Raw genomic sequence first — 13,624 nt, 5'->3', positions numbered from 1 at the left:
GCTGTTACATTTTATGGACTTCTACCCAGAAGAGGATATTAGGGAGGGGAGAAGGGCAGTAAGCTGCAAGGATTTTGCTCTCTCATCTTTACGTGTTTTCAGCTTGCTCCTCAGCACTGCGGCAGAGCACTTCCCTGCGGAGCATGAAGCCATGCGGCTAATGTCCCCCATCTGTGACTCTCTCTCTCATCCCCTCCCTGGTGGGCAGTGCTGTCTGTGCCTGCATGGCCTGAAAGTCCCCAGTGAGGGATGATCTTTGGGCTTTCAGGTCCTGTACCCAGCCCCTTTGCTCAGTGCTTGTAGGGCAGAAGACCCATTAAAGCATCCTGTTCTCAGAGCGATGCTGGTGGAGCATGCAGTGGCTCTTGGTCTCTTGGGGATGCCCTCTTCTTGAAATAGAGGGGACTGTGATGGGCAGAATGCTGTTTTCTCTCCTGCTTTTGCAGCTAGTGGGTCAGGACCTATTCTGAGACCATTTAACACATGGTTTCTGGATTTCCTATGCTTGCTTGGAAAAATTAGGTCAGCTACCCACCCCATTTGCCTCACCCAGCTCTGGAGCGTCTCTGAGCTCCTCAAGAAGAGGGGAGGACCCTGCATTTCCTAGAAAAAAGCAAATTCAGGAAATGCAGGGTCCTTGCAAGTTGAGTTCTATGTTGTTGGGTCATGGGTTTTTCCCTCAGTAGTGAATGAACCACTATTTTCTACAGGATGTGGAGCTATAGGAATTCTTGCAATGGTGGTGGCCATAGCTGGCAGCCCAAGAACTTAGTCTAGTCCATGTATTATCCGGTCTCTGGATTGCCAGATCAGTCCAAGTAAATGTGTTGCAGCAGGGGAAAAGAGGGTTATACCCACATAAGGGCTGATAAATTTTATTTGATCAACTGTAGTATCATACAGAATGGGAATGAAGGTAGTTCTGAACACAGAGCAGTTGGCTGCTGCAAGGAACATAATAATCTGTAATATCAGTCCTGCTCAATGTCTCTCCAAACAGGAAGCAGCAGACAGAAAAAAAAGCCAGCTATAACAAGGTTTCAGGCTAGAGATCCTAGACCTCTTCCCAGACACACAGAACTGTTTGGCCAAGACAGTCAGAGGTGATGGTGCCATCTTGGCTCCAGAAGGATATGAAAACCAGGGCTGCACTAATTGCCAGCCGGACAGCACAAGCTCGTGAGAAGATCTGGATGTCACCGTGGCTGTCGGGTTATGTTTTCTGTACAGAAGAGTCTGTCTGCTCCCAGACAGACGGCAGCCCTTCAGCATTGTATCCAAGCCAGCCAACCTTTTTGTGAGAGCTTTACACAAGGGTAGATGGCTACTGTGGCTCTGTGGAATGCCAGCCATCTCTAACTTAACTTTTTAAGCTTAGCTTTGTTGTGTGATGCAAACTGCTAGAAAGCACTACACTGAGTTTTTGTGTAAACCCCTTTCCCAGACCATTGAGATCTGTGTCCAGAGCTTTGCATTTCCACCTCCAGCTAACAAGAGTGAAGAAGGGAAGTTTGGGTGCCCACCTCAAGGTAATCTCCAAAGGGATAGATATTAATAAGCCACTGGAGAGATTGTTACCTGTTCAGTGCCTTCCAGGATTTCTCAGCAAGCCAAATGCCAAGCCGAGGTGGGAGGCCTCAATTACATGTTCTGAGGGTAGATGGAAGGGTGCAGGAGGAAAGTTGTCTCTCCCACGATGCACAGCAGCTGCTTAATGCCAGAGAGACTTCCACAGATCTAGAGGTCAGCTCTGAAACACAGATGTGTGAGAGGGAGAGTGAGGGGGAGAGTCATACATGTAGCTATTTATTCGGTGTCTAGAAAAACTTCTGTGGACTTGGAGCTGGGCCCTGGATGTCTCTGGAAAAGGCACATTCACCAGCCATACTTTGTTTCCAGGATTTATTCAGGCTGAAATGCTGTGAAAATCACTGGCTTTTGCTGCAATGCAACCCCCAAAATGTCTTTGGCTGGGAAGTGGGGTCCATATTTCTGAGCCACTCTGTAAGGAGAAGCAGGAGGTTTTCAGTTTATGAGACACGTTCTGCTGTGAAGTTACAGGACATCATTTCTCACAGGAGTAGCAGAGGCACACACTGCTGTGCCCTGAGGTCACGATCTGGATCCCCCGCAGGGTTCCCTTGCAAGGATGTCCTTTTTGGATGCTGGATAGTCTCAAGACATTAGTTTGATTACCCCCAGGTTCATGATGGCCACTACTATTTTCACAAGATTGCTTGCTGATGGCTGGTACTGTGCTGATTTGCCTTACCACCAGCCAAATTGCAGTGCTTATCTTTTCCCCCAGTGCATGAATTTTCTGAAATGTTCTGAGAAGCAGCTCCTAGTACAACTAGCCACCAGAGGAAATTGCCCCAGGGTTAACCTTTGAGATAGGCTAAGTGACAAGTATCATTAATCAGAGTAAATAACAGCAAAAAAAAAATTGATATTTACTGGGATTTAGTTCACCAAAAGGAAAGGACAGTACAGTGTGGCACACCAGCTGATATCTTCAGTGGCTGTAACACAGCACAGCTCTTACAGGGTTTAGCAGATTTGTACCACACAGCTTCACACAAGGTTTTGCCTCTCCCTTAAATTTTCCCTTCCAGAAAACTATTCCTTTTTTTTGGGGGGGTGGGGGGTGGGGAAAGTCTCCTAGTCAGTGTCCAGGCAACTTCAAAGGATCAGAGCCAGGGTTTGCCCTGGGATACTCAGAGATGGGGACCTGGGTCCTACTCCAGTGTGACTCTGCAGCAGCCAGGGCAGCAGAGCAGCTTTGCTGGTACCTTCATAGTGCAGCTCTGCTCGTATCTTCATGAGCACAAGTCATGAGTGGTGGTGAGGAACGAGTAATTAGGGGTGAACTGTATCGGTATGATGGAAAATAACTTGCTTGCAGAGACAAACGCAGCTGCCAGTAGTGTCAGACTGCAGGGAAGGGCCCCTCTCCCTTCCAGCCAGGTAACACATTAATTGGGCTGTGTGGCTGTTGCAAGTGAAGTCACAAGTTTGTATGCTGAGCACAGGCTGTGAGCCTGGTGACAGTGACATATGGGAGACAATTAAATAACTGCAGTCATGTCCAGGTTAGGGAGAGAGCAGATCCCTTTTTGAACTGGATTTATACCAAAAGTGTGGTGCACAGGTAGGCAACCTGGGGTTAGGAATGACACATGCCAACTTCCCGCTGTGTTTACAAGCTTCTTGTTCACATCTGCCTATGGGTTTCAGACACTGCTCTGGCCTTACAGAGCCCTCTCCATTCCCCAACCAGAGGTTTGTTCTTCAGCAGAGTTTTTGGTCTCTTGGCCCGATATCTAAAGCCTGGATGTACAATTTCACCTTACCACGGTCTCTAAGCTCAGCTGTCTCCCCAGGCCATGCCCAGCGAGCTTTAATTCTGCTGCTGTAGGTGGATGCAATCAGCATTCAGGAATGACACAAAGTGACAAATCCCACTCTCCATAATGAACAGCCCAAAGGCATTCAGCTCAGGTGTTAGGGTTTCACCTGCTATGGAAAATGCAAGCCATTGGAGTGGCAGCAGGAGGTGTGGGAGTGCTGCAGAGATAGGCTAGGATGCTCATGCTGGATAAGAACCAGCATGAAGGAGACCAGCCTGACCTCTTATCCTCCTCCCAGATGTCTCGTTCCGAGGAGACAGGAGATAGAGCAGCTGGGAAAGGCAGAGGCAGCAGTGGTGGAATGAGCCCTGCACCATTTTGTAGCTCCTTCCAGCAATCCCAGGGGCCAAGCACTGCCTATTTTTAGCTCCCGAGGTAGCTGAAATACCACCGTGATGTTCATTAACGACAGCCCTGTCAGATGGGAACTGCAAGGCAGGGGAGTGGGGGGGCTGTTGGCCTGTTTTGTTTTGCTTTATTTAATTGCTGGCTGAAGTACAGAGGCAGAGCCTGGCGGGAGGCTCGGCTCCTCTCACCTCGGGAAAAGCAGGAGCAGCAGACCCGGGGGAGGCAGGCAGGGAAAAGTCAATCAGGCAGTATTTAAAAATCTACCTGCTGGGCCCAGGGGGAGTTGGAGATTTTAATGTCATTCCCAGCTTGAGACACAGCCTGGAGAGTGAGAAAAGAAAGGGGTATCTTCTCTTCTTGGATCCTTAATTGCTCGTTAAATCATCTAACAAATGCCTGAACTCCTCGATGGCCCCATGCTCCTCGACAGAGGGACTTCAGCCTTGGTAGGGGAAAGAGGTATCTTTAAAAGTACTCATTTCACCTGCTTTTTCTGGATCTGTAAAACCAAGAGTTCAGTGGTTCACTCTGCAAAATAAAACTAAGTCTGGAATATTTTTATTACTCTTCAGCAGGAGCATTAAACTTTCCTTCACATTCTTCCATTTCAGCCTGCTCTCAGTCTGCCCTGCAGGCAGGTCTCCATGCTGTGGGAGGACAGCCTCTCCTGTCCCCAAAAGGGACCTCCAGTGACTGCAGAGGAGCATGTACCAAAATAATCCCCTGCCCTATATGCTCAGCCCCACTTCTGACCCAACAGACTCACAGATAACTACAGCCAGAAATGTCTGTGCCTGGTCACTCCCATTCTGCCTCGGCATTGCTGTTCATCTCTGTCTTCTGCTCAAAACCCCCTATGCTGGATCTTACTCACGGGGAACTGCCACAAGTCTCAGTAGCTGAAAAGGTGATGCAGCTATTTCCCAGCACAGAAAATATAACTGTGCCCTTCCCTCTGATATTTTGCAAAAAGCAGCCTGCAGTTAAATCCACGAAACTCAGAAGAAGCCCAGACCATGCCCATGACAGCTGGAGAGCTTCAAATGTGCTTTGCCATTGCAGACAGATGGACAGATCTGTGACTTACACCTATAACCCCCTCTAGCAGTCAAGATAACACAGAAAGACATTCTTCTACCTGACTGGAAGCATGGATGCTTTTCCCGCATCACCCATGCACAAATAATGGCGCCAAGGCAGACCGCAGCCATTAGCAGGTTTTATGTCATTTAGAGTCTGTGAAAAGAGCAAAATTGCAGCTCCAGCAGGGCAGGCAAACCATACGGATGATTTATGAATATTCACTCAGCTCACAAAGCACTCCGGGGCAGAAAACAAGCTTTTGAAATTAACTGAACTCTTCAAGGTTCTTCGTTTGTCTTGGCTTTGAGGTGTGAGTCACCAATACTTTTCTCTCAAAAATGAGCAGAGTGTACAGAGGGCTGGGAGGATTCCTGGGCACTAAAATATAAAGTTAAGTGCTCTGTGAGAAAGATTTTATGTTCATAATGCCTTCAAAGCAGAGTCCACCCCATTAAGTTTTATGGGATACAGTACTGAGACATACAGTACTGAGACTTCTTCAGCCCATAAAGGCTAGATGTTCAGGGTATCTGAGGCTTTTTCACTGAGCACTGAAATCTCCAGCAGCTTCAGTCTCCAGTGCTTTCAGTTTGGTGCCCTGCAATTTTTCCACAGTTTCAGAGTTCAACAAAGAGGCTACAGAGTTTTGATCCTGACCATGCAGATCCTGTCATACACTTGTCATTCCCATCCATACAATGAGGTTATTGTGGTGCTCCTCAATGATGGCACTTCTAATTCTAGCCAGCAAAGCATGGGCAGAGAGCCTGCACTCCCCTCTCAAGATTTGTGTTTCTGGTCTGCACTAGCTGGCTTAGATCAAACACCCTGGAAGGCAAAGATTTCTACCTGCATTTGGCCAAGACTGGGTTCAGTCTGGCAGACAAGAGATCAGGTAGTAAAACAAGAAGGTTGTCTTCACAAGTTTGCTGCACAGACACAAGGAACAAGAGCTCCTATTTTCCAATTAATTATAGCAAAAATAATTGGGTTTGTTTCAGCTAGTAGAAATATGAGACATTTTCAAAGCAATGAAAGAAAAACTCAGCAGATTAGTCAACATCCCAAAGGTTTCAGGAGTCTGTGGGTGCTGTGGGTCATTTACTTCTTGCAAAGCAAGCAAAGGGGGTCATGAATTTGAGTGTCCTGCTTCACAAACAAGTGAAGCATCAGCCACTGTGGACTATTACAGGGGGGCTGAACTCAGTTATTCCAAGGCTGTCTAGATGTTCCCATCCTAAATCTGAGACATCTTCCGGACCCAAATTGTGTCAGAGCACTATCCTCCTGGAAAAGCTGCTGTCCCAGTGAATCTCATTTTTCTCACCAAAAAAGACTCCATCTGAAAATGGCCAGCTGCGCCTGCCCTCACTGCCATGCTCCATAACTGTGGGAGATTCCTCTCCCTCTGAGTCACACAGCACCACAGCCAGCCAAGGTGGTCTGCATTAACATGAATTAGCCTTCATAGCAGGGGCTCATAGCAAAGAACAAGAATTCAGGAAAAGCAATAAACCAGCATCTGGAAAAAATTGTTTCTGGAGTCTTTCTGCTGTTCTTTCTGATAAAAAGCCCCCATTTCAGCAGGGTTCTACATTCAGTTAAAGCAGGCACTGTTGCTAACAATTTTAAATATCCTTGTACATGTATGAATTTCTGTTTCTATGAAATTCCACACATGTCCAGTGCAGACTGCTTTGTCTGTTGAATAGAAATACTTGCTTATATGAGGTGGATTGTACAAACCATCTTTTTCCTTGTGATTTCCTTCCTCTATTCTCCTTTTGCCCTTTCAGCTAGATCACACAGTGTAGATGCTAAAGCCCTATCCCAAGAAACACAGCCTTTTTACTCCTGATGGCTTGGTGAGCTGTTTCTGAAATCTCTGGCTCCAAATTCTGCCTTGAGCATCTATGTGACCTCTTGTTTCTTTCCTCTGCAGGCTGATGCCAAGATGGTCTGCGATGTCGTAAGTCGGATGGAGGACACAGAGCCCTTCTCTCCAGAGCTGCTGTCAGCTATGATGAGGCTCTGGGCAGACTCTGGGATCCAAGAATGCTTCAACCGGTCCCGGGAATATCAACTTAACGACTCAGCCCAATAGTGAGTAGCCCTCTTTCACGTTAAGAAGATGCATTTGGATTTGTTAAAGTTTTAACTGGAGTGAATGATCTCATGGCAGTGGAACTGAACATGTCTCTGCTTACAGTCTGGGACGTGTGTTGTGTCACAGGGTGCTGCACAGCCCAAAGGATCGGGCAGGACAGTCATGTCCCCTCTTGGCCAGTCTGGGGTCAGGTCTGTGACCCCAAGGCCAGGTTCCCAAATTGCTCCCTAATGTCTCTGGGTAGGTTTTTGCAAACATGGATCTAGTGAATATAGGCAGATCAACCTGTGGGCACAGCAGATGGCTCCTTTGTCTATCTGATGGAAAGTAGAAGGGTGTGATCACCTGCTTTGTACAGCAATACAGCTCTTGGCTTTGCTTTTCTTTCCTCTGTTTGCTTTTCTTTCCCACTGTACTTCCATAGTTGTATGGTGTACTGATGGACCAGCTGGGTTACAGCCAAGGGTAAGGGATGTCTTTACCTTTCCAGGGCCATTGAGCTCCTCTTGTAATACAGTCAGTGGCTTCCCTACAATTACAGACCACATCCAGATGTCATTCAATGGTGATTGTCTGAATCCATGGCTTTGGTTCATACTGTCATAAGGACTGGACATCTGCCCATAAATGGCTGCTGTGGCTCTGAAGAGGCATTCTGTGTCTCCCCAGTTTCAGTTCAGACCCATTTGTAATGATAATTGATCCAATTAATTTGCTTCCACCTAGGCCAGGAGACTAAAGGTTTTCATCCCATAATTTCAATCACAGCATCTGTTGCAGTCAGGCAAAATTCCCCTGGTCCTGGACTGTGTCTTGGGCAAGAGTCAGCCAAAGGTGGTTAAGTACAAACATAAGGAACAGGCAAGCAGAGAGCATTGGTTTCCTCAGTTGTACTCTTGGACCTCTTGGTAGTCAGGGAAAAAGAGGCTTCCCAATGGTGTCAGGCAATGCTATGTCCATGCTTTTGGCTGTCCCTATATCCCAAATGAAGTTCACCAGCTGTTTCATGCACTTCTGGAGTTGTTATTGCATGTTTGGATTGTTTGGCATCTCTGCTTGGGGTGTTCCTGGATATCTATCAAAACACAACCTAGGCAGTGGTGTGGCTGCTGGTTTTGTTCTGTGTGGTGGGGCTGGTGCTCACAGCTGCACCAGCTGCTCCCATCCAAGCTGGCAGGGCAGCTGGGGAGTGCAGCTCTTGAGGGGCTGCAGCAGAAGGCAAGTGATAACACATCATTTGGCATTGATGGAAAACTGAATGGGAAACCTGCATATCAGTGCTTGGTGACACAGCATCCTACCCAACCATAATCACACCTCAGAGATGATCCTGGCATTCTGCTGCCTTTTAATCAGTACTAGGTGGTTTAATCTATATTTCATTGCCTGTAATAGCAAAATCAGCTTTCTCTTGCCATCAGCTTTTTTCTTTTTCTTTTTCCCACAAAGTAAGGGTATGGTAGCATAAACATACCTTTAGAGAAATAAATTATCTAAAATGCCAGTCCTAATTGCACTACAACCTTGTGGAAAAATCTTCAATTGTTTTTGAGCCAATTACCTTGAGGAAAGTATTTTGATTTTCCTTCCATGCAAGATAGCAGTTGAAAATAATAAGTAGAGCCTTCCCAATATGACCAGCTGCTGGGCAATTCATCAGCAAGAGCTCTGAAACCACAAGCAGTTTCTAGACATCAACTGAAGAGGCTGTGCTGTAGTATTCACAGCAATTTCAATCTGGGGCTGCAGCCCAGCCAAATGAATTCTGGTGTCTCTGACAAAATCTCTTGCATCCAGATGAGGATGGATCACCCTCCTTGCCAGGGGAGTGCTGTGCTGCCTCTCTCCTTAGCTGCACTGTGAGTTGTGCTGTGGCTGGACACCTTTTTTCTCTGGGTTAGGTTGGATGAGGAAGCTGGAGAGAACAAAGTCCTTCTCATTTACAGCCCTGCTGGTGTTTAGGAGCTTCTGGTGGTTCCACCCCTGGGACCAGAGATGCTTTCACATGGCAGGGCACCATCACACATCCTGCTACACTGCTAGGCCCTGGTGCCATCAGGAGATGGTGGTGCAAGTGAGGGCTCAGTTGGCACTTATTCAAGCCCAGTGGACTCTCAGTGAAAAGAGGCATATATTGTATTGAATTCTTCAATGCTTTGGGGTTGTTTACTTTTGCATGAGTGGAAGATTTGAGACAGTTTTATATTTTTTCCCACCCTGGGAAAAGGCTTGTCTTTATTGACACTGATACTCGATTTGAAACACTAACAACTACAAAATGTGTTTTCATTAGGGCTGAGAAAAATAAATTCTAGACAAGAACAGAATTATAAGTTCCTCAAAGTCTGAAAAACACTGACAGGGAGTGAGCTGCACTAGCATTTCATTTCAGGCTTCTCTTGGTGTTAAGCTGTAGGAACTGGCATTTTGCTGGCAGGAGGGAAGTTCCCTGCAGGAGTTGGTGATTGTGCTGCATGGCTGCTCAGCACATGTCACAAAGCCTGAAGGCACCAAGTGACCAGGTCATGGCTAGCACAGGTTGAGACCTTCAGGAGTGCTCCTGGCACTTCCCTTCACCCCAGAAACCACCCACCAAATGCCCTGAGTGCTTTTCAGAACCTCCCCCTGCTGCTTGGCTATTTCTGAGGAACCACCACCTGGGCTTCTCTGAGTCAGTGCTGCTGTTGTCCTTAATTGTTCTTCCAGTGCTTTACCTTGAGTTTTTTTAAATGGCTGGAACAACAGGCCTTCTGTTGCAGCCCCTGGGAGACCAAGTCACAGGCTAACCAACAGCCTGCAAGGGTCGGCAGCATGGCTCTTACCAGTCTGTCATCAATTTCATTGAAAATAAGTTTAATATTTTGTGTTAGACTAAACAAGAAGTATTAGCTCCCTTCTGGAGCCAGATGGGCCAGAGCACATGGCTTTCTAGCCTCTGATACATGCAGACAGTATGGATTTCCTGCAAAGCTTTGTTTCTTTTGGGCTCTAAAGTCAGCTGGTCTTTAGCAAGGATTTCATAGCTACTGCAAAGGAGCAAAAACAGAACTTTTGCAAAGAAAAAAACATGATCAAGGAAGAGGGAAGGTTCTGTAATGGACCCCCTGTGTCTTGGACTGCAAAAAGCAAAACCATAAGGAAGGCAAGACAAGGGAAGAGAGTAAGATGTAGCAATTGGTTTCATCTTTTTTTGTTACTGCATTTTTTCGTAGTTCCCTAAGGCAAATTTACGGGTGGCTTGCGTTCTACATTCCTAATATCTTGATTATGTTTTTATTCCTACTTAGTCTCGTCTTCCTTTCTTGTCTCTATGCCTAAGAGCTAAATCTACCTCTGATCATCAAAGAGTCTGGGCAATGCCGATGTCTTTTTCTTCTCCAGCCAGTTTCTGTCTGTGGAAGCACATCTGTGACCCACATTTTGCTTTCAAAATCAGCAAAATAGAGGTTTCCAGCTGGTTTCCTTAATCTCCTACTTTTGTTCAGATTTTAAAATTGTCTTGTGTTTCCTAGCCTCGAGTTCCTAACTAGGCTGGTCAGTGGAGTGCAGCACACGGGGCAAGTCTGATCTTAACCACCCAGGGATGGGGACCTGCTTTGAACAGCCTCCAAACTTGAGGGGGAAATGGAGCAGACAGAGCATCCACACGAGCACTGATTTTCCGTGTGCATATCCAAACAGGAACAGTCCCTGCAAGATGTGTAGGCAGAGACAGTTTGCAAGTACACAGACACAAAAAAGCTAGAACCTCTCTCAAGTTCTTCTCCTCCTGCTTCCAAGTACTTTGAAAGATCATTTGATAATGCCAGGGCTGTGAAACTACCGTGAAAATGTAAAATATTTTAGGCCTGCATTCAACCCATCCATCTTCACACATATCAGAGGTGTCAGGGCTAGGAAGCTTGTTGCCTTTGGCTCCCTCCATCAGGAGCCAAGGGAGGGAGAGGTGCCTCTGAAGAGGGATACAGACCTCACTGCTCAGTGGAGAAAGAGAGATGCAATTGTGTTTATTGCTCTACCACAGCTAACCACTGCACTGACATCTCAAGTCTGTGCCAAGTACCAAGCCCAAACTGGACAATATTTTGGTTGTTCCATCTTCAAGAACTGGTCTGGCAGTGCCTTACAGAAAAACAGCACCAGACTCAGAATAAAATACTGCAGTGCCTTCCTTCTCACCCCATCTTGTGTGGGACTGTTTTCTGATCTATTTTCCCTGCAAAAGAATTGTCTTTGCACGATGCTATCACCTTCCCTACCGATACTTACTGCATCCCACGTGCCAACACACACTTTGCATCAAAAAGGCAGTTAAGAAAGTAGAGCCAGATGTTGTTGTGATGTGGTGAATGGCTTCCAGATTGAGCCCTGACAAGGCAGCATTGGAACAGACTGCCCAGAGAGGCTGTAAAATCTCCATCTTTGGAAGTGCTCAGCACTGAGCCACCTGAGCTAACTTTCAAACTGATTCGAACTTTGAAGTTGGTCCTGCTTGGAACAGGGGGATGGGCCAGATGAACTCCAGAGGTCCAGCCCACACTGGTGGTCTTGGATTTGGTTTTTTTTTCCCTTCACTCTTTCTCTGATAACACTGGGTTTAAAAGAGACAAAGGGTCTCCGAGGTTTGCTGCAGTTTCCTGTGTCTGGTCATGCAGGACCATGCAGCTCTATGATAATGTCCACATCCCACAAGTCCTATGGTCTAAACATTTACCTTGCTGGCTTCACCAGCGAGGCAAACATTTAAACCATGGGACTTGTGGGACTTGGTCATTATGCATGACTGTCAGGAGATGATCCATTTTAATGAGCTGCAATTGTTTCTGGCACACTCAGACTGAAGAAAGAAAAATTATAGGTCAAGGTTTTGCATTAATATTCCCATCAGGTGTGTAGATTCCATTTTCTCATCACAGCTTTTGCATTAGAATATGGTTTTCTGCACACCCATCTTACTCGTGCCTGTCACTTGCACTCCCTTGCATTTAATTGGAGGCAGTAGCAGCATAAATGGAACAATCCAATTAATTGGGATGACTTGCATTGCGCTGTTTATTGAACAATCCACCTTTGTGTCTTGGAGCCCAATAAAGCAGAAAGGAAAAATACATCACAAGTGTAGAGGTAGTACATTTGTCTGAATTTATGGTTTAATTTACCCCAGCAAGTAAATATGCCCACCAGCTCTGAATAATCAAGTTCCCCCTACAACAAGAAAAACAAAACAGTCCATAAAGGCCAAAGCTGCTTGACTGGAATCACCAACCCTGCTCCATTCCCACAAATGAGATGCAAATCTATTTCCAGGGAGGAGCAGCTCTGCAATATCTGCTGGTGCTGGCTCTGGAGTGGGGCTGTTTCTTGTCAGTGTAAGGTGAGGGAGACACAGGCTATCTGAGCCTCAGCTTGTTATAGTCTAACAGTGTTTGGGCTTGGTACAGGTCTTAGGTTTCTTTATTATCTTCATAAATTAAGGAATTACTGTTGTTATATGGCTTCATCTAGGGTTGATGTGAGGTGCAGGAAGAACACAATAGGAAAGACATTGTTTTTTAAATCAGCTGATGTTTTCCAGCATTTCCCCTTCAGTCTTCACCCACCTGGAACACACAATTTCATCAAAATTGGGTACAAACTCTCCAGAGGCTGTCTCTGTTGGCCCAAAGCAGAGGGGAGACCACATCAGATTATCCTGACAGCAGGTGTTAAGTGACGCTCACCTCCCTATCCCACCAAACTCTGAAAGGAGTGCAGGAGAATTGAGCTTCTTTGACAGAAAACTCACAGGCACAGATCTGCAGGACTCTGCATAACAACATCATCATAAGACATTGGATCTTGTTATAGTGCCCATCCCACTTGGCCCCTCTCAGACCCCAGGCAGAGGCAGAGCTCCACCAGACCCACCCTCTTTTGGGGCACAGCTCTGAAGAGACACAGGAGATACAGACTGCCCTGCAAGGAGGAGCAGAGAAGCTACATAGGTAGTTCATTCCTTGAGGACAAAGGCACAGCAGTACCTATTACCTCCCTGCCATTTTTCATTCTGTGGTGCATCGTAACTGTGTTGTCTTTGGTCTGGGATTAGTAAAATCTTGACATCTTGACTAACTAAATTGGTATTTAATGAGACACAAATAAATGGACTCATCAGATCAGGGCTGTCCCCATTTTGGCAAAGCTCATACCAAAAGGGTAGGAGCTGAGGTAGTTCACGCTGCCTAGAGAAGGAGACACTGCAAGAACTTGGAAATGATCTCTTCTCCTTTCACATTTTGCTTAGTGGTGAGGAGCAGCCAGCACCATCTATAAACACAGCACAGGGCATCCCCCCAAGGAAGCCTGCTGAACCGTAGTCCTGAACCCCGGATAATCTGTTCTCATCTCCGACTGACAGACCCAACAGGAATTTCTTCCTGCCTTGTGAAGGGCTGTGGGTGACAGATTCGGCGCAGAAAGATTTGACTTTTTTTGGCTGAGTATTTGTGTATTTTTAGGCTGAAATGTCCTTATGAAACCAGCTGGAGCTGGCAGACTTCCACCAAGGGTTGGGGTTGTTTTTTTTTTGTTCCGTTCGGTTTGTTTTTTCACTGCTGCCCCGATTGCTGGCTGCAGCCTCCCTCTTCATCTCTGCCCTTCCACAGGCAGCACTCACACCTGCAGTGAGCCCCTCACT

The 13,624-nt window shown here is 46.5% G+C and overlaps 1 protein-coding gene across 2 annotated transcripts in view; it reads left to right on the top strand.

Annotated features, from left to right (window-relative positions):
• Positions 1-13,624, top strand: part of GNAO1 (G protein subunit alpha o1) — a 138,845-nt gene that overhangs the window by 85,727 nt on the left and 39,494 nt on the right. For both annotated transcript variants that reach the window (XM_015639867.3, XM_015639868.2), the window contains exon 4: positions 6,784-6,944. In XM_015639867.3, coding sequence (XP_015495353.1) covers positions 6,784-6,944 — 161 coding nt within the window. The remainder of the gene's footprint in view (positions 1-6,783; positions 6,945-13,624) is intronic.

Source organism: Parus major, chromosome 11 (genome assembly GCF_001522545.3).
Source record: "Parus major isolate Abel chromosome 11, Parus_major1.1, whole genome shotgun sequence".
Taxonomy (NCBI): domain Eukaryota; kingdom Metazoa; phylum Chordata; class Aves; order Passeriformes; family Paridae; genus Parus; species Parus major.
The sequence above is the reverse complement of the archived record's forward strand: the minus strand, read 5'-3'. Positions and strand labels throughout refer to the sequence as shown.